At 39.7% G+C, this 20,346-nt stretch overlaps 1 protein-coding gene across 6 annotated transcripts; it reads left to right on the top strand.

Annotated features, from left to right (window-relative positions):
• Positions 1-13: 13 nt before the first annotated feature.
• On the top strand, positions 14-19,137 carry TBP (TATA-box binding protein). 6 transcript variants are annotated; one of them, XM_072966266.1, is made up of 9 exons: positions 1,803-2,140; positions 4,465-4,519; positions 4,629-4,847; positions 7,804-8,180; positions 10,595-10,682; positions 15,398-15,489; positions 16,276-16,443; positions 17,691-17,785; positions 18,472-19,137. In XM_072966266.1, the coding sequence occupies exons 3-9, from the start codon at positions 4,794-4,796 to the stop codon at positions 18,549-18,551; spliced, it is 954 nt and encodes a 317-aa protein (XP_072822367.1). In that variant the 5' UTR covers positions 1,803-2,140; positions 4,465-4,519; positions 4,629-4,793; the 3' UTR covers positions 18,552-19,137. The 6 variants fall into 6 exon arrangements, with proteins under 6 accessions (XP_072822369.1, XP_072822368.1, XP_015103065.1 ...); XM_072966268.1 differs by lacking the exons at positions 1,803-2,140; positions 4,465-4,519 and adding an exon at positions 14-297 and having other exon boundaries at positions 4,642-4,847; XM_072966267.1 differs by lacking the exons at positions 1,803-2,140; positions 4,465-4,519 and adding an exon at positions 14-297 and having other exon boundaries at positions 4,645-4,847.
• The last annotated feature ends 1,209 nt before the right edge of the window (positions 19,138-20,346 follow it).

Genomic DNA, 20,346 nt, shown 5'->3' on the forward strand with positions numbered 1-20,346 from the left:
CCACGTCGCGGCTCCTGGAGGCCAGCGCCCTCGCCTACCTGTCGGTAACCGGCGCCCGCTCTTCCGAGGGAGCTGACAGGTAAAGACTTTCTCTCCCCTCAGAACATTCGAAATCACTCCTGATGAACAAGAATTTTAAAGTCTGACCTTACAAGGAAATTGGCAAAACTATGGAGCAACGGAAACTGGAATACTCTATTGGAATGGAGATTGATACAGCCACATTTCCAAGACGGATTAGCGTCACTTGGCATGGTTGAAAATTCACACTTTATGACCCAGCAGTTCCACGTCGAGGTATGTACCCTGGCAGAAACACATGTGCAAGAATGTTCATAAAGCATTGTTCCTGATGGCCCCAAATTGGAAATGAGCCAAATGTCCGTAAGAGCAGAATGGATAAAGCAACAGAGGAGTATGTCACAGCAAAGAAAATGAACCCACTTCAGCTAGAGGGGAGGCACGTTAACATGGATTATAACGTTGAGCGAAAGAATACGTACTTGATACTTTAGGATTACACAGCAGGAAGGGCCTGTTTGGCTGGGCATGGATTGGGGGTTCCAGTGCTGGCAATACTGGGTTTCTTCACCTGATTTAATACTATCTGTTAATCTATACATGTGTTTAGGTACTTCTTTATATGAATATATTTTACAGTTTTAAAATGTTATTTTAAAAAACCAAGCAAGCTATTGGCTAATATAGGATGGCCTACCTGATATATACATGCAATCCTGGAAGCAGAAAAGATTTTTGAAAAGTACTTTTTAAATTAAAACTTTCCCCATATTTTACTGTAAACAAACAAAGGATAAAACAAAGGATTTTCTTTGATGGTTATGAACAGAGAAGTATTGTACTTATTCAGGTACTGTACTGGATACCAAAAAATGTATAAAATATTTCCTATCCTTAAGGAACTCACCACCTCATTGACTATATGAAATACCAAGGAAGTAAATTAACAAGCATTACAACATGTGATTGTGCCTAAATGAACCATAGGAGAGGTACTCTGAAGTCCAACTACTTATAATCTCTTTGTGACAAATGTGAAAAGACTGCATAAGATGGTAGCAGCAGAATTAAAATACAATCAAATCTGTAAACAAGGCTGTTTTTGTTTTTCTTACCATTCTACACGTTTGAGAAAAGCTAACATGCACTGAGTGCTTACCATGTGTCAAGCACTGTTCGTGCATTTCCTTAATTCATCTCACAATGTCCTTAGAGGACAAGTGCTATTATTACTCCATCCTACAGACGAAGAAACTGAGGCGGAGAGGTCTGGTAGCTTGCTAAATGTCACACTGCTAGTCAATTTAAACAGTCAACATTTAAAAATCATTATCTTGCCTACGTCTAGCAACGACCAATCACAAAATGCTCTGGCTGGGTGGCCTCACCAGGAAGCCTGAAGAACTCCGCCCCGCCCCTTGTTTCCCATAAGCCGAGTTCCCAAGGAAACACAGGAAGTGACGCATACCCGCACTTCCCATGGCCGCCGCTCCAGCTTGAGCTACCTGTGGAAGCCGAGGGCGGAACTGGCGGAAGTGACATTATCAACGCGCGCCGGGAGTTCTGTAGGGTCGGGAAGGGTCGCCGTGGCGGGCGTCTGGGCCGCTTGCTGCTTCACTTCGTTTTCGCGGGCCGGTAGCGGTCTCAGTAGTGACTCCAGGTAAAACCTTTTTAGCTCCTTTCTTCTCTGAGGATTCGTGCAGAAGCAACCACTGTAGAGAGGCCCTGGGGCGGCGGCGGGAGGAGGGGCGGAGTGGACGGGAGGCCGCGCGGGGAGCGTTCCTCCGGCTCGTGCTGCCGCAGCTCTGGCCTGTACCGGCCGCCGATCCCGCCCGTGCGCTCCTGTGCCGTGGTTCGAAAGAGGCTTCCAGTTATACTAGTGTGGGGTGCGGGGTGCCGGGAGGGGCCTGGTAGAGGACAGCCTCGCGTTTCCTAGACCCGGAGTCTTTATGTCCTGCCATCCGTTTCTTCTTTTCGATATTGGAAGGCAGATTCACCCTGGCCTGTGTCCACTTGTTTTGCAGCCAGCAGGGGTGGTTTTATGATAAAGTTGCTCTTGAGACCTTTTAACGTTTTTCAGAGGCAGGAGACTTCAGGCACGATAGAGTGTAGGATACAAGTATGCACCACTTTAGTATACATGCCTGTGACGGTGAGAAAGACAACGATGTATAGATGTTGACTTTAATTCATTCAATTTCTGTAGAGGAAATTTAAACAATATGTAGACTTACTCGAAGGTTGTTTATATAATAATGAATCAAGAGTTTGCATTCTGCTTTATGAATGTCAGCAATACAGAGTTCATAAGAACAACGTTCATTTTGAAAGTTGCAGATTGTGCTGCTTAAAATAAGAAGTGAGATGAGGAAAAAGAACCCCACCTACACACCACTTTATTTACAAGGCCTCCCTGTCTAGGCCCTGGACAGTGTGGTTTTCTCATTGAAAGCTCTAGATAGGCTTCTCTGAAAAGACTATCCTTGACTGAGTTATGCAGACAGTAGGAGGCTGTGCAGAGTTAATTGATTCTAGTCCCTTATCAGTAATTGTCTCCGAAAGTATCGAGTTTGGTGCTTCAAGTACCAAAAGATGGGGACATTCTGCAAACAGCTCTCTTCTCTAAGGATAAGTTAGTGCAGTAATAGCTGTGCAGTTTTAATGACACAGGTGAGGAAAGTTGGTCAGTGCCATCACCAGTACTGAGAGGTGAGCTCTAAACTTTGGTAACATTTGGTCTCCAGCTGGTTCCTCAGATTTCTTCTGTAGACTTAGTTTGCAAAAGCAGGTCTGGAGCCACCACTTTCGGGATGAATCTGTAGTCATGTATATGAGCAGTTTAAATCCTGCCCTTATTAACTCTTGCCTCAACTCTAGCAGCGACTCTTAAACGGAACTGCCAGCCTCCAGTTTTATCTCTTGGAAATCCATCCACACTCTTGCCAAAGTACATCTACTCCTGGTACACTTCAAAGCCTTGTCACTGTGCTTATTGCTTATGTAATAATGACTTAGACTCCTGATAGTGTGGCCCCACTTTACTTGCCATATCATCCACTGCAGGGACACTCCATGCAGTCCTGCTGAGTTTGTTGCTTGCATACTGCATGCTCTCTCAATCTCTGTCTCTTTGTACTTGATCTTTCTTCTGCCTGAAGTGCTGATTTGTAAATTCCTACTGAGTTTGCTAGACCCAAGTCAAATGGTCCTTACTTTGTGAATACACTCTTCAGAACACTTGGCAGTTATATTGTCTTCTTTTTCTGTAGTGTGTATGCATTCATTCAGGACCACCTACTATATGCCAGGCACTGTACTAAGTACAGGGATTGCAAAGGCATGCATGCTGATTTCTGCACTCTAGGGGCTTAGCATAGTGCGTATGTGCTATTCTAGCACTGAAGTTTTGCAGTGAATATTAGCATATCCTTCAAATTGAACTTTTTGATGCCAGGGGCTATATCCTCTTCATTTTTATATTTGCAGCACCTCTATTGTTAGAATAGGATAACTGTCAAAGAGTGTAATTTTCTTATATCTCTGACGTTTTCTGAAGCTGACTTTTCTCTTTTTTTTTTTTTTTGATGTTTTTCATTGATGAGTATGTAAGATACATAGTTTTTAGGGTTCTTTGTCCTTTCAAAGTCACTGTGAGATTCTTTCATTCATCCAAACAGTCTGAGTTCTTACTTTATACCAGTACAAGCTTGAGGTGCATGTGTCTCTTTGACATGCAACTTGTAACTTTGAGACTTCTAAGTTCTGTGTGAGAATATCTATTAGATGATAATGTTTACACTAAAAGCTAATGATAACAGCTAACCTTTATCCTGTGCCTCCTGTCTGGTAACCAGATGTTGTTCTTGGTGTGTTAATCAGTCAGTCCGTCCTCACAGCATCCCTGAGCATGTTAAGGGTCTGTCTGAAGTAAGCTGAGCAAAAGGTCTCTCAGCAGTCACTTAGTTCTTTTGTCTAAAAGGAATTTTAAATGTGTAGCCAGTAAAGTGATAACTTAAGAAAAACCAGATGTGGGCACAGTTTGTATTTATGTGTGCTGAAGAGGTAGAGTTACTACATATATAAAAACATGATGTTTTATTTTTTATGGATGTCTAGCTTCTATTCCAGTGTTTCATTACAAGTAGTAGCTCAATAAATGATCACACTGAAATGTATTGGATCCAATTCAGTATTTATTAAACTTAATGCCCAAGACATTGTGGAGGATATAAAGCTGAACGGAAAATTTAAAAAGTTGAACTTAGCCTAATAGCATTGTGTGCACAGTGCTTAATGTATATTTCTACTCAGATACGACAGTTCCTATAGTAATTCATTTTCCCTGGGTGTTTTTCCCAAAAGTTTTTAATGCTTATTATGTACCTTAATTTTAACATTATAAGAATATTTAAACACATAACAAAACAATTTTTGTTCTGTTAGCAATTTTGCACGAAGTCACTGGAAACATAAAGGAGTAAGATTTCAGCTTTATGAGGTAAAAAAGAAATGCGTTTCAAAATGGCTTCATTGTTCGTTTTTTGTATAACCATGACACTGGCTTATAAGACTGTACAGCTTACCTGTGTTGTTGCATTAAACCTCAGACTCTTTTCAAAGCAGCGTTGCTGTTTCTTGGTGTGCATGAAGATCACCCAGAGAGGTGAGGACGTCGCTGAGAAGAGTGTGCTGGTGTGCTCTAGGAAAAGACTGAATGCTGAGGTGGTTTCCAGTCCAGAAGTTTTGGATTTGCCAAGAGGAAAGTGAACACCATGGATCAGAACAACAGCCTCCCACCTTATGCTCAGGGCTTGGCCTCCCCTCAGGTATGCAGCTGGAGGTGGGGTGCAGGCAGGGCAGAGCCTGAGTTGTTAGACACTGTGTAAAAGGGAAGGAAGGGAACTGAACAATCTCTTGGTTGAAAATGGGTTTGGATTTTCTTTAAGCCTCCCTTATTTTGTTGAGAAGTTCTGTTAGGCTTTGAATAGGTACAGTAGTGTTTAACTGGGGGAGTTTATGTAAAAGCTAAAATGTGTATTTGTCTATGAAACCTAATCTTTTGATAAACACTTATGAAAGTGGTCCAAGTGATTATAGGGTGTTTGATTTTGAGAGTAACTCTAGCCAAATTATTTTCTGTTTTTATCTTTTCCTTTTTATGTTTAAAGTTCCAGATAACATGTCTGTTTTTAAATTTTTTAAATAACTTCTGTTGGGATATAATTTACATGCTTAAATAAGAACACTCATTTTAAGTGTATGTTTTGATAATTGTGTATACCTGTGTCAGTTATGGAATATTTCATTTACCCTAAAAATCCTCTCCTGCCCCTGTGCTGTCACGCCCCTAGCCTCATGCAACTACTTACCTGCTTTCCAGAGTTAGAGAAGGCTTTGCCTTGTCTAGATCAGCATGCAAGTAGAATCATGGCAGTATATGATGTTTGTGTGTCTGTCTTCTTTTCCTAACGTCATATTTGTATATCAGCAAATTCCTTTGTATTGCCAAGTAGCACTCTGTTGTTTGGATGTACCACAGCTTGTCCATTCTACATTAGGGGTGTCTCCTGGTTGGGGCCATTATGAATAAAGGTGCTGTGTATTTGTGTACAGTGTTCATGTCTACTATGTTTTTATTTCTCTTGGATAAGTATGAGTGGGATTGCTAAGTCAGTATGCGAGTGTATGTTTAATGTTATAAGAAAGTGCCAGGCATATCCTAAAGTTGCACTAGCAGTGTAAAGAAAGTGAAGTGAAAGTTCTAGTTGCTCCACATCCTCACCAACACTTGGGGTTTTTTTTTATATTAGCCATTCATTCTAGTGGTTGCCTAGGAGTATTTCTTTGTGGTTTTAATTTGCATTTTCCTGTTGACTTATGATCTTGAGCATCTTGTCAAGTGCTTATTAGCCATTTATGTATCTTCATTTGAAAAAATGACCTTCACATCTTTTGCCCATTCTTTATTGGTCTGTTTGTTCATCTTTTATTGATTTTTTTGTTTCTTAGAGAAAATCATGGATTTATTGCTTTGGGAGAAGAGGGTGTAGAAAGGACATACAAGATGCCAAAATTTTTTTAATAATAAGTTCTGCAGAGTATTTTTCTTTTTTCTCTTTTACTTTTTTTAATTGAAGTATAGTCAGTTTACAATGTTGTGTCAGTTTCTGGTGCATAGCACAATGCTTCAGTCATACATGAATATACACATACTCGTTTTCATATTCTTTTTCACCGTAAGTTACTACAAGATATTGAATATAGTTCCCTGTGCTAAACAGTATAAACTTATTTAACTATTTTATATATACCTTGATTGTTCTTTCTCTGACATACTGTATGCTAGATGTTTTCTACTAATCTGTGGCTTAATTTTTAATTTTCTTAATGGTATCTTTCAAAGAGTAGGAATTATTAATTTTTCTGAAGTTTATTTGTCAGGTTTACTTTATGGTTAATGCATTTGTATCCTGTCTAAAAAGTCTTTGCCTACCCAAAACCTTAAGGATTTTCTTCTAATAGTTTTAGCTTTTGTATGTCTGTGGTCCACTTTTATATATGACATAAAGAAATGCAGACTTTCCAAAACTTTAGTGTTAGCCCTTTTAGGTTAGTGTAAGCTGATTTTTTTTTCTAGCAGTATTTTTATAGAAATAAGTAATAAATGCAATAGAATAATTCCTGTACTGTTAGGACTATTGTATAAATTTGGTCCTTTTGTTTTTTTTCTGCCAATATGTTGGTGAAACAATTTAACAGAAATATCTTAGACATTTTTAGTTTATATTTTCTTCTAAATAAAGTGGTGGAAGTCAGAAAGGACTGTGGCTCTCTTTTGGAGTTTTACACCCATTTGAGAATATAGTGAAAACTATGGATTTCTCTGTAGAAACGCTGGGTAAATTTTAAGAGGTTCAGACAGCCTGTCACAAGCTCTGCAGGCTCCATGGGCTGCATGAGTTCTGGTGTTGTGGGAAGGCTTGGCACTGGGGCTCAGGGGAGCTTGGCTGTGGTCCTGTCTCACCTCTGACATCTGTGGCCTTGGGCAAAACCCTTAACTTCTGTTGGTGTCAGTTTTCTTCTCCTTAATGTGGGAAGAACAGCATCCATTTTGCCTTTTCTAAAGGGCTGCTGTGAGACTCAGATGAATTAATAAATGTAATAATGTCTGGAAAAATTCAGAAACAGTGTAGAAAAGTGAATGGATAGCATTCTGATAGACGCATTGGGTTTTATTGATGTGCACTGTGGGAGAGCAAACGACCGACCTTTTTGAGCAGTGTTCTGATGTTTTTTATTCAGTAGTGTTCTAGCACTTGTCAGCATTTTCTCTGTACCGCCGTCATGTTAAACGCTTTAATTGGCTGGTTCTGGGGTAACCATACACTTTATCATCGACGCTGGGACAGAGGCTTTGAGAGTGAAGTGGATACTAGTTCAGATGGTGTGTGGTCACTCCAGTTATGTCCTTTATTCTCTCTAGAGGTCTTTGCGCATTGTTGTCCTCTGGATACGTCTGAAGGGTTAAGCAGCTTCCTCAGGTTCTCATGTTATAAGTATAATCCAGAGTTGGATTTCAGGTCTACTTCCAGATCCTGAGCTCTTACCTGCTATATTACTGGTGTGTTTAAAAGCAGCAAGTCCCTCCCTCTTCATGCTCAGTAACCCCGTTTATGCTCGGACGGCGCCTGTCTATGCATCTCACCTGCTCATCTACGAGGGAGGTCCTGCAAACGCTCAGCCCCAGTCAGCCTAACCCTTTTCTCTCCTGACTTTCCACAGGGTGCTATGACTCCTGGGATTCCTATCTTTAGTCCAATGATGCCTTATGGCACAGGACTGACTCCGCAGCCTATTCAGAACACCAACAGCCTGTCCATCTTGGAGGAGCAGCAGCGGCAGCAGCAGCAGCAGCAGCAGCAGCAGCAGCAGCAGCAGCAGCAGCAGCAGCAGGCGGTGGCCACCGTCCAGCAGTCGCCATCCCAGCAGGCAGCGCAGGGGGCCTCTGGCCAGACCCCACAGCTCTTCCACTCACAGACTCTTACGACGGCACCCTTGCCGGGCACCACGCCCCTGTATCCCTCCCCTATGACGCCCATGACCCCCATCACCCCCGCCACGCCAGCCTCGGAGAGCTCTGGGATCGTGCCACAGCTGCAGTGAGTACTTGGGTGGTGTCCTTTTCCCCTGCCCTGCACATGTCCCTGGAGCTGCACCGCTGTCTTTGTTTTCAGATGGATTGGTTTATCTCACTGTGTGTCACTAATGGTGATCATGTGTCTCACTTGGAAAGGGAAGCAGAGCTGTCTTAGTGAGTCAGTGCCCTTAGTAAAAGGCTCGCATAACATCTTCAGAAATTTAGTAGCTTGTGCTTATACACTTGGGCCAATGAAGTCCAACTTGGATTTCATTGTTGTTATTATAGGCGTTTCTCTGTAGTTGGCTTACCAAATCAGGCCTATGTAGCCTCCTTCCCTTGTGATATTTTAAGTCTTTGGAAAGATTAATTACTTAGTCACAGAATTTATCTCTCATAGTGGTCCTTGTCTTTCTCCGTTGGTTATTATAAGCACTGCATGTAAATCCTTCCCACAAGCTGGGGATGGCTTTTCTTCCCTAACTGGATTTTTCTGCCTAGTTGCAGTGGGTGCTGTATGTAACAGAATTGGGGGTGGGAAGTGGGGGGATAGAATTTGTCCTTCCTGAAAAACAGGCAGATACTCTCATATCTCTGTCAATGAGAAGTATGTAGCTTTTGCCTTTAGGAACCTTATGGCCAAATGGAAGGAGTATTTGCAACAGCTGCATTACCCAGTTTTCTTATAAGCCATTTCTAATCAGTTTTAGAACTAAGTAATGTTTAATCATGGAACCTGACTGTTACCCAGGGACCTAAATCTTGCCTTGGGTGTTTGATCTGACACAGTTTGAAAAACAAAATAATTTTGCTCTTAATGATTTAGAAAGATAAGCACTTGTTAGTTTATCTTTATAAATACCATACTCTATTGCCTTGCACACTTATCTGGCTCCCATGAGCATTTAAGTCTGTACCTCTGGTTTAAATCATAAAAATGTAACCAGTTCAGATGCGGCGTTTGTTTCTTACCAGCACCTTATATTTCTGGTATTTCACAAAGTGTCCCAGAAAATTTGTAAAATTGTGGAAATTAAATAACATACTTTTAAAGAGTCAGTGGATCAAAGGTCACAAGAGCAGTTAGAAAATAACTTAGAGACAAATGAAAATGAAAATATAACATGCCAGAACATACAGGATGCAGTGAATGCGGTGCTAAGGGTGAAATTTATAACTAAAAATGTTCACATTAAAAAAGAAATATTTCAAACCAATAACTTAACATTACAACTTAGGGAACTAGAAAAAGAACAAACTAAACCGAAAGCTAGCAGAAGGAAGGGAATAATGAAGATTAGAGCAGAGAAATGAAACAGAAAAGAAAAATGGTTGATTAAATCAACGAAACAAAAAGTTCTCTGGAAAAAATCAACAAACTTTTAGTTACTGGATCAACAGAAAAAGTGAAGACTCAAATTACTGAAATCAAGTGAAAGTGGGACTGTTACTACCGAAATAAGAAATAAGAAAGATTATAAGAGAGTATACTATGAATTTGTGTCTATAAAATTGACTGGAAGGAAATAGATGGTGTAGAAATGAAAACACTGAATTGATCATCCTAATTGGCATTACAGTTGTGTATTAAAGAAGACACCCAACCTCTTTTCACCAAGTTGTGAATCATTAAGTTTTCAAAGGTATTGCATTTGACAGTGTAAGAAAACCAGAGATAGCCATGAGCTAGCTGGATGGAGATATATTTGCAATCTGGGGTCAGTATTCACAGGACAGTGATGGTACAACTTATTTATAAATTATTCATAAAATTATATAAGAATACTGAAAAATGAAAGGGGTTCATGGACCCAGATAATAAACGGCGATGTCTTTTTTTCCTTGATTTACTGAAGGTTAATCAGAAGAAAAAGCAGGTTTTCTTCCTTTGTCAAACATAATTGAATTCTTGTTTCAAAAGATACTTACTTTGAGAGAAGTGAGAAAATCGCACCTGCGTACTTTATTTAAAAGAAGTAATTTTGAGGATTAGGGGGAGTGGTGGTGGCACTGTTTCAGAGCTCATAGGTGAGCTGAGTCAGTAGAGGAGAAAGGTTAGGCTTGCTTGGCTCTGGAGATAGGCAGACTCAAATCCCAGCTCTGCCTACCACTTAGGGACCACGTGTATTCGGAGCAAGTTACACAACACCTCGCCCCACCCACCCCCACCGCCTTTTAAGCTTCAGCTTCTTCATCAGAAGTTAATAGTTATTACTTCATAGTGCACTGTAAGTGTTAAGTGGGATAATCTATGTAAAATGTTCGCTATGGTGTGTGGTACTTGTTAAACATTTAATAGATGTCAGCATTTTTTGAAGTTTTAATTTAAAAAATTAAATTAGTTTAAATTAGTTCTAGTGAAAGAATCCAATTTCTAGGTAATCATCTAATACTGATAGTTAAAGAAATAATGTTTTCTTTTCACATTTCTTGCAGAAATATCGTATCCACAGTGAATCTTGGTTGTAAACTTGACCTAAAGACCATTGCACTTCGTGCCCGAAATGCTGAATACAATCCGAAGGTCAGAGCAAATTTAATGTATTCAAACTAAAATAATACAAGGTTTTTCTTCTAAAGGTCTCTCCATCAAAAAGAATGTGTCGTGTTTAAGTTTGTCACCAGCAAAACAAGAATCTAAAGCAAAATGTGTATCATTTTTGTTGAGTAGCTGCTGAGTGAGAGACTCTGGGAATGCAGCCTTCTGCAAGATGCAGTTTTATATCCCGTGTGATGGGGGCCATGTGGAGTTAGAGGACAATGCATAGCATGAGCCTACTTATGTGTTGAAAACTATGTAGAATAGAACGCCATGCTACCTGGATTTTACTTCAGAACAACCCAGTTGGAGTACTTGGGAGGGGGGCACATGGATGAAACAAGATCAGCCACGAGTTAATAATTATTAAAGTTGGATGATAAGTACAAGGAATATTATAATATTTTTTCTACCTTTAACTGTCGCATTTTTTTATAATAAAAAGATTAGGGGAAAATAACTATAAGTTTTCTACCTTTAAGATAGCAGCCTAATGCATATTAAGGCTTTAGTCCCTGCACTAGTAGAAAAGCTGTTTTTAAAAAACTAGTAAATGTTTGCATTCAGAAATGAGTGGACCTTTTTAGAGGGCTGGGCAGAAGCCAGGCATCTGAGTCTGGAAGATGATGGGGTTGAAGGGCCTTGCAGAGAACAGCTCCCTCCAAGTGCGAGCACCTATCAGCAAGTAACTCAAAGAAATGCTGTTTACTTTAAAGTCATCTTGAAACAATACCATGTATCAGCACCTGAGTGCCCAGATACTGGATCACGGAGAAGGGCAAACGAATATAATAATCTTAAGTGTTATAAGAAGTATGTGGAACTCACTTCATGCCCAGATTTTCATTTGCTTATGCCTCACCAGAAGAATTAACTCATAAGGATCGGCTTGATCAATTTTAGGAACAAAGTATTTTCTCTTAATTGAGTGATAAATTGTTCTGCTCTCCTTCCCCTCCCCCCACCCCCAAAATATTTACCAAGTGTTAAAAGATGTATTAGTGGTTGTACAGGCACCACTTGGCTGGCCAGTGCATCGTGAGAACGGTTCTATGTTCTGGCTCTGGTTTAGCCAGTGGATTTATGAGAGTTCATTGGGTGAGTTGTTTCATTTGTTCCTTGAGCCACAATTCGGGTCACGTGTTTTAGTTCAAGAAGTCTAATCTAGGACACAAATCTAGTACAAACAGTGAAATCATGTTCTTGTACCTCTTTTGATAAGTGACTCTTGGCATCTTTTTTTTTTTTTCATTTGGCATCTTAATAAGATGTAGTACCTGAGGTTTTTGTTTCGAATGCTTGGAAAAGCCAGATAAAATTATTGGTTGAGCAAACGGCAAGAAAGGATTAATACTAAGGAAAAGAAGGGAGAGAAAGAAGAGGCAGTAAATAATAAAACTTAAGTCCTTTGTCCTGTCCTGGGTCTTGGTTTAGAGGTCTTGGAAGGAAGATGTATTTTCAGGGGTCATCACCTTTTAGTAGATTTGGGGTCAGTCTTCAGGCAGGATCTATCCAGTTGGATTCTAAGTACATGCCAACTGGGGAAGGTATCCATGCATCTGTATGGATGCCTGAAAACAGTACTTTAGTTAGGAGAGTCTCAAGTGCTTCCTTCTAGGCAGTTTGAAGGCTCACCTCCATTGGTGTCTTTGCCATCTTACTGTCTGCTGCCTGTATATCATGTCCAGACATGTGGGTGGTGATTGCTTTGAAAATGTAGCTTACCCAGTTGGGCATATGACAGTGTACAGAACATTGGTTGGATGGTACTAGACGAGGTCAGTATATAAGAAGGTGGGGGCTATTGAGGGGAGCCAGGCCAATCCTTATAGGTTTTTCAGGAAGAGTTTCGTAGGGTAAGAATTTGTAGGATTTGGAGTTCATCGATGCTAAAACTTTAGGCCAAGGAAAATAAAACTATTTTTGGAAACTTGGCCTTTTAACAAAATGAAGTTTCAATCAACAGAAAAACAACTTACATACTATTATTAGGCATATCTAAGCTCTTTGATTTGGGCGCTGAATGAAAGCTAAGTGGAGCCCAGAACCCTGCCACCCATTTCAGTTTCTCTGCCTTGTAATAACTGAAGACATGAAGCCCCTTAACCTTCTCAAGTGAAGTATCCCCACCAGTATTTCTGTAAAGTTTGAGTCAATGTATGTATTTGTCTCTGTCTTTTTTTTTTTTTGTTTGGTGGTGGTTGCTTTTTGTTGTAACTGTGTGCACTTGCATACGTATTAGTATTTGAAGATGACTTAGAGTGACCGAGCCACTTTGCGATATTTAAATAAAGTGAAGAGAAAAGATGATGACTAAGTTTCTGCTACCTACTCGGTCTGAAAAAAAGTTTATCTTTGTGGTGTTAGAGGTGGCTAAACCTAGTAAGGAGCTGCTGTCTACATGAGTTAGAGGAGCCACTTTCCTTAGAATGGGCTGTACTCTTAAAATTGACATTTCCTTCAAATGTTTGATTTCCTCTAGTGGATCATTAATTTATTTAATGTTTTAATTGGAAATAACCAAAGAAGAAAGAAAATTCTTTTATTTTCATAATGACAGAAACCCAAACGTGTATCAACTAGTAATATTTACTCATGAACCGCTAATAAGATGGCTGTCTTAGTAGGATGAGCTGTTGGTAACAGAATGTTTTATAGCTCTAGTTAGAAGTTATACTGTATCAACATAAAAGTACACCTTGATCATTTCAAATAGATGCAGCATTATTTACTGACCATTAGGGTTCATCGTTGGAGCAAAATATCAGTGAGAATGAGGCAGGTTTAGATTCATTTTGGTAATCAAGAGATCTTTGTTTACTTTTTCTTAAAGAAAGGAAGTAAAGATGAGACTGGAGTAGGATTTAATAGTTACATGGTAAACAGACAAAAGATACAGGTAGAGAGAGGAAAATGAAAATGAGTTTCTAAAACTCTAAAACATAACCTTGTCTTTTATGTGCAAGTTAGAAAGACTTAGCCTAGGTATAAATACCCAAAGTTAGAGTTGCTCTAATAAATGGCTAAGAAAGAAAATGGCTCATTTAGCTTTTGAGACTTTTTGGTCAGCTTGGTGAAGTAATTAAAATATAGAGAACATCAAATATTCCTAATTATTTTAGAATCCCTTCTTTTTTACAGTGAGAGAATAAACTTTCATGGTTACTCAGTGGCCATTTAGGAAACCACAAAGATTTGGTATAAAAACAGTTCTATTATTTTGAATTTAGAGTGAGAATTTAAGAAAGACTTGTCAGAACTATTGAAATTTTTCATTATTTAAGCATTTTACCTTTGACTTTAAAATATAGTATCAGTATATTGTAAGCGTACATCATGGTGAATTCATGATATTAATAAGCAGTTTCCTTAATAAGGAAATATTTTGTATTAATTTTTGTACCTGGTATAATGTCAACCATTCATATTAGTTATTACCTTTAGCCAAAACAGTCCAATAGTTTCCTCCAAACACAAGGAAAACTAGAAGGCAGATAACCAAGAAATACCTAGCTCTCCATCCTTCAGTGTACATTCAAGTTCCTTTTATAGTTGTTTACAGTGGCATAATCCTTTCACCAATTAATAGAGTGGTCATTATGTAATGTGAACATGAGAGTAAATGGCAAATAAAATCTGTTGGCAAATGGTTTTACCTTTTTGTTAAGAAATTACCTAAATATTAAATTTTATTTAAGTGTTTGTCTAAAATTCCAAGGTAACTAAGGTCTGGAAGTCACCATTTAACCACCATGGCAAGTCCATATGAGTGTAGCATTATAAAAATTAATCTTTTATCTATCATAATTTTATTAAGTTGAATATATAATTTTACAGTTTTATAGTCTCTAATGAAATATCAGTTATCCAACCAATCAAACTGATAGAGGGAGTTTAGGAAACGCAAAATAATTAGGCATTTCCTGGGACTTGTATAAACTAGAATGTCATGGTAGCATTTTTACGTGGTGGTAAAATCGGAGGGAAGACATGTAGCAGTTGTTTTTCCCTCTATGCCAACTTTATTGAGCATTTGTATCATTACTAGATGTTGAATTTTATCACAAAAAGCATTTTTTAAACAAATTGTTACAGCAATCTATTTTGTCAGAGTCATCATGGTTAGAAATATTATATGCTCTTCTCATATGTAATTAAATATCAAATATTAAAATTTTAGAGTTATTTGAAAGTAATTTTTTGCTTTATATCATATAACCTAGAGCTGAGGCCATTGCATTTATATAAATGCCAATAGATTAATACTATTGCTAAAGGCCTGTTGAAAGCAGGTCACTTCACTATGCGTTGATGTGTTTGCAATCTGATTTGTTCATTCCTTCTGGAGGTGGGAAAGGTTTATTGGTTGATTTGCCTAAAAAGTCATTAATGAAACAAAAACCTAAAGGAGAAATTTTTTGCAAATACCACTTTGCTCCACTTGTTGGGACATGTGGCGGAATACACAGATCTCGGTCTCGCTGCCTCAGTAGTCAGTTCACTTGTGTGCTCCCTGTGCGAATGCACACGTGCCACGTGGCGGTGTGAGGGAGTCCTGTGTAGAAGCAGTCAGAAGTCTTGATAACTGTGCGAGTCCCAGGTCTTCCTTCCTACCTGGTGCTCTCTGTCCGTGTCTAGTTCTCCTACGGGAAGTCAGCAGGCTGGCATGGCCTCATTAAGGCTGTCTCTGACTGTTTCAGCGGTTTGCTGCTGTAATCATGAGAATACGAGAGCCCCGGACCACGGCGCTGATATTCAGTTCTGGGAAGATGGTGTGCACGGGAGCCAAGAGGTGGGTTCAGCGGAGTTCACCGTCCTGGTCTGTATGTATGTTATGAAAGAAATGGCTGTGTCTCGTGGTTTTTAGGTGTTAGGCTAATACTTTAATAAACTGTTATTACTGCTTTCTTGTTAAAATGGTTGATTCTCATCACTTGAGACAGTAGTGATTTCATTTTCTTAAAATCGGGCATGAGTTCAGGATGTGTGTTACTACCATCTTTTTCTCATACAGTTCAGCATGTATGTGCACTTGACTTTTGTCACTCCTGACCCTGTACTTGAGGGCCTCCTGTTGGTGAAGTCACTGTCGCTTTCATCCTGCTTTTGTTACATAAGCCCTGTCTTGCTAAGCCACTGCTCAGTCATGGTTTTATCCAACAGATGGGTTATAGGAGTGGATAAAGGAAGACTTGGCATAAAAGAGAAATTAGTGTGTGCATTCTTCAAGCATAAATCTCATCAGTATTTTCCTGTTAAAGTAGTGAGCTTTCATCTCAGTAGAAGTTTGTGGGCTGAAATACAACAGTATTGATGGTGGTGGTGATGCTGTGCTTCACGTCTGTGACATCTCGGGCTCAGCGATGATGTGGTGAACTGAAAAGTTTCATTTTAATCAAGGACATGGGAATACTTTATAAATAAAACTGTTAATGTTTATTGATCTTTACTGGAAGGGGGTGACTAGTTGACACTTATTTTAAATAACTTTCCTAATTTGGACTTTTTATTAAGTTATTCGCCTAAAAATTATTTTAGCTGCCTTTGAGTATGCGTATCTTACTTGTTCTTTCCCTAGTGAAGAACAGTCCAGACTAGCAGCAAGAAAATATGCCAGAGTTGTCCAGAAGTTGGGTTTTCCAGCTAAGTTCTTAGACTTCAAGATTCAGAACATGGTGGGGAGCTGTGATGTCAAATTCCCTATTAGGTTAGAAGGCCTTGTGCTCACCCACCAACAGTTCAGTAGGTAAGTCTGAAATGGATTGTGATTGCTTTTGGCAGGAAGTAATTTATAATCTACTTAAACACTGCTCATGATAAAACACATGCAAAGTAATTAGTGTCTAAGAACAAATGATACACTTATAGGTGCATTTATTATGGACGCTTCTTCCTGGCATCTTTGGTAATACCTACTATTCTTACCAGCCTCCTACTTCCCATTTCACCTGATGACGCCCAAAACCCCCCTTTACTGGGGTGAGTTGATTCTCCTTCTGTAATTTTCATCATTCTGTTGCTCAATAAATACATCTTAAATGCATGAATTAAATCCACAGCTTCTGGTATCACTTTTTCCCCCAGTTGTTTGAGTCTTCTGTTCTAGTCAAGACTATGTCAAATCAACTAGCAAAGTGTAAAGCTGATACGAATATTCTTCCCATTGACTTTCTCTGCTCTTCCTGGTGAAGATTTACGAGGCAGGTGGCCTGCCCACCTCTCCAGCCTCTCTGCCTGCAGCACCCTGGCTTCTCGTGCCCTTCCTGCACCAGGGCCCTTGCACACCTGCTTTTATACCTGGCACACTCTGGTTTCACTTTTCACCTTGGGAAACTCCCACTGGCATTTCAGATACCCACCCAAGCTTCTCTTCCTTGGGGAAGCTTGTCTTGAATTTTCCACTAGGCTAAACACACTCACATATCCTGACTGTTTTCAGTCTAACTAACAAAATGAGATTACTCAAGTAGAATAAAACATACCAATAGTGCATTTCATCAGACAACAAAGTTAGGGAAAGGTCCATTCTCCAACCAGTATTTTTTCTATCACTTTGGTTAAATTGCCTGACCAAAGTTAACAGGTAGAGGATATTTCAGTTTAAGGGATGAGATGTGAATGATTAGAAGGTAAACTGTGTGACTATCTTAGAAAGAAACAATTATTGGGCTCTTATAAGTCGATATACTTAAACTTGGCCAGAATGAAACTTGATAACTGTCAGAGAACAAGAATTCATTTTTAAAGCTCTTAGCCTTATGTCTAGAAATCCAGATTATTAGAAATAGAGTTAGTTGGTCTTCAGGTGCCAATTACATGTCAGCCTTGTTGGCCTCAGGTACTCTCTCCTGTGGTGCTACTTGAAGAATTGGGCTTCACCTCCTGATTAGTTTGCCGTTTACTCAGTATTTTCCCTTGTTCAGGTCCTCATTTTTTTAATAAAGGCATGAGCAACTGTTAATTTCTAAACTGTTTTTGCCGTTTTCCTTCTAGTTATGAGCCGGAGTTATTTCCTGGTTTAATCTACAGGATGATCAAACCGAGAATTGTTCTCCTTATTTTTGTTTCTGGAAAAGTCGTATTAACAGGTAAGTTGTAACAGGAAGTAGTGTCTGAAGTTTTGAAAGTTTCAAAAGTGTCATTTTCTCAGTGCTAAGAAATAATGTCACAATGTTGGGCAGTCGGCTAGTGACTTGTGAGAAGCTTTGTCTCCTTTTTCCTCTTCTCCCACCCTAACTCTGATGGGAGGTAGACCCTACAGAGGAGGTGAGCACAGGGAAGTCCAACCACAGGCTGCAGGTCCTGCAGCTGAAGCATGGCCTTTGTGGGGGGTGGGGAGGATGTGAGCATTACATTGCCTGACAGATGGCATCTTAAGTTGAATGCCCTTGTCTAAGACTGTGGGATTCATCAGTATTACCACTGCGAGAAAAACAAAGGAAGGTTCAGAAGAGCTTGGTTGTAGGCAGTAATTGGGAGAATAAGATCCAGCCATTCTCACTGCTCTCCTGCTCGGTCTGACCTGCAGGAAGCCAGTCAAGGGGGCAAGGTGCAGACAAGGAGTCACCTGGGGCCTTGCCTTTGTAGTTTTTTAAAAAGCCAATTTAAGAAAACACTGCTTTAAAAACAAAAATAGGACTGTGGTAAGGAATTCCATCATGAATGTTTTAATGCCTGCATCTTTTAGGCTTGGTGGGTGTGGAAAGAATTGTGCTTGTGGTTCTGTTTTGTCAAAAAATGCCATTTCAGACTCAACTCCAACTTGTTTTCATAGGTGCTAAAGTCAGAGCGGAAATCTATGAAGCGTTTGAGAACATTTACCCTATTCTAAAGGGTTTCAGGAAGACGACGTAATGCCTGTTGTGTACTCCTGCCCCCCTCCCCAACTTGTTTTTTCTTAAAACAAATCAGTTTGGTACATTTAAATAGTGGTGTTGTGGGCAGCGACATGGTGAGGATGATGCTGCGTTGAGGGCTGCGGCACTAGGTGAGGCTCTTCTGCCGTGTACCCCGCAGGGATGCCAGGACGCACAGAGAACACCGAAGCGTTGCTGTAAGTTGCTCGTACTATGCTGCTATCTGGGCAGCGCTGCCCATTTATTTATACTTAGATTGTATACTTACTGCTGTTGACAAGTTGGTTTAAGGGACAAAACTTTAAGTGTTAAACCCACCTCAACAATTGATTGGACTATTTTATTTTGTTTAATTTCTTCCCCATAAACCACAGTTTTTATATTTCTACCAGAAAAGTAAATATCTTTTTTAAAAGTGTTGTTTTCTAATTTGTAACTCCTCGGGGTTATTTTTGTGCCAGACACATTCCGCCTTTTCAGTATTGCAGGACAGAGTAGAACTGTATTAATGCAAACAAATGGCTGTACATATTTTTCTTCCTTCAGAGTACTCTGTACAATAAATGCTGTTTATAAAAGTGTTAGATTGATGTTATAAATGAAACCTTGTAAGATTCACGTGATCATACTGTTAAAGTTGTATTTTAGATATAACGCCTGCAGCCGTTTCAGTGTGTGCTTGCTTGCTTGTTGTTTCAATCAACATTTCATTGTTGTTGCAATGAAAATGGATGAACCGCCTGAAAATTTAAAGTTGCTCACAAGACATGTATTTATTATGTCCCATATACTGAGCAGCACCTCCTGTGTCCCAGATACATTGCCTTAATTTCTCACAGAACCTGCAGTTCTGTTTCGTTGCTCTTTTGTGGGTGAGGCCGGGCAGGCCCCAGCTGAGGGTCTGCCCAGGTTCCCGAGCAGGTACGTGGCAAACAGGAGCTCTGAGCCGAAGGCCTTCAGTATGAACACTGGGGTAGTCCACAGGCTGGTGAGGTATGTGTCTTTGTTCTTCTCATGAATATCAGGTAAACGTGTAAGTCCTTGGGTTCCATTGTTTGGGTGTGTGTTTTTCTTTTTAACTGTAAAAATATTCTTTCAAACAACTCAGAGGTGTGTAACCAGGAAGGGAAGTTTCTTCCTTCCTCTCCCTTTTGCCTGTTTCCCTGGGTTCGCACCAGATTGGTGGGTTATCTCTGTCTTCTGTGCAGATTCTTTCCTTTGGGTGTGCTTTTGATACCACTTTTGGAAAAAATAGGAAAGCATATGTTTGGTTCTATAGCCTTTCTTTAGTCATTTTCATACACAGATCTCCATGACAAACAATCCCACGACGTGGAATCTGATGGTGTAACATCATCTCTTATATTCCTTAATGTATGTAGCCACTTCCTTAATCACGGTCACTTACGTTATCTGTGGTGTTTCACTGTTATGAACAGTGCTGCAGGGAACATCCTTATATGAGTATTTGTGGATGAGTACAGTGTTTCTGCAGTAACATCCCTAGAAGAGGAATCGCTGTGCTAAAGAGTACGTATGCACTCTAGGTTTTGACAGCTCCACACCAGATTGTGGTCCAGGTGCACGAGTGCCCTTGCCTTGCATTTCCCAATCATGAGTGATGCCAATAATGTATGGATTAATTGGAAAGACATTAATTGTCTCCCCATAGGTCTTCCCTTTGAGTCTTCAGTAAAGTTTCATAATTCTTTTCATATAGGACTTTTACATTCCATACAAGTTGATTCCTAAGTATTTTATAGTTTGTTATAAATGGAATTTTTCATAGCACT

The sequence above is a fragment of the Vicugna pacos genome, chromosome 8 (genome assembly GCF_048564905.1).
Source record: "Vicugna pacos chromosome 8, VicPac4, whole genome shotgun sequence".
NCBI lineage: Eukaryota > Metazoa > Chordata > Mammalia > Artiodactyla > Camelidae > Vicugna > Vicugna pacos.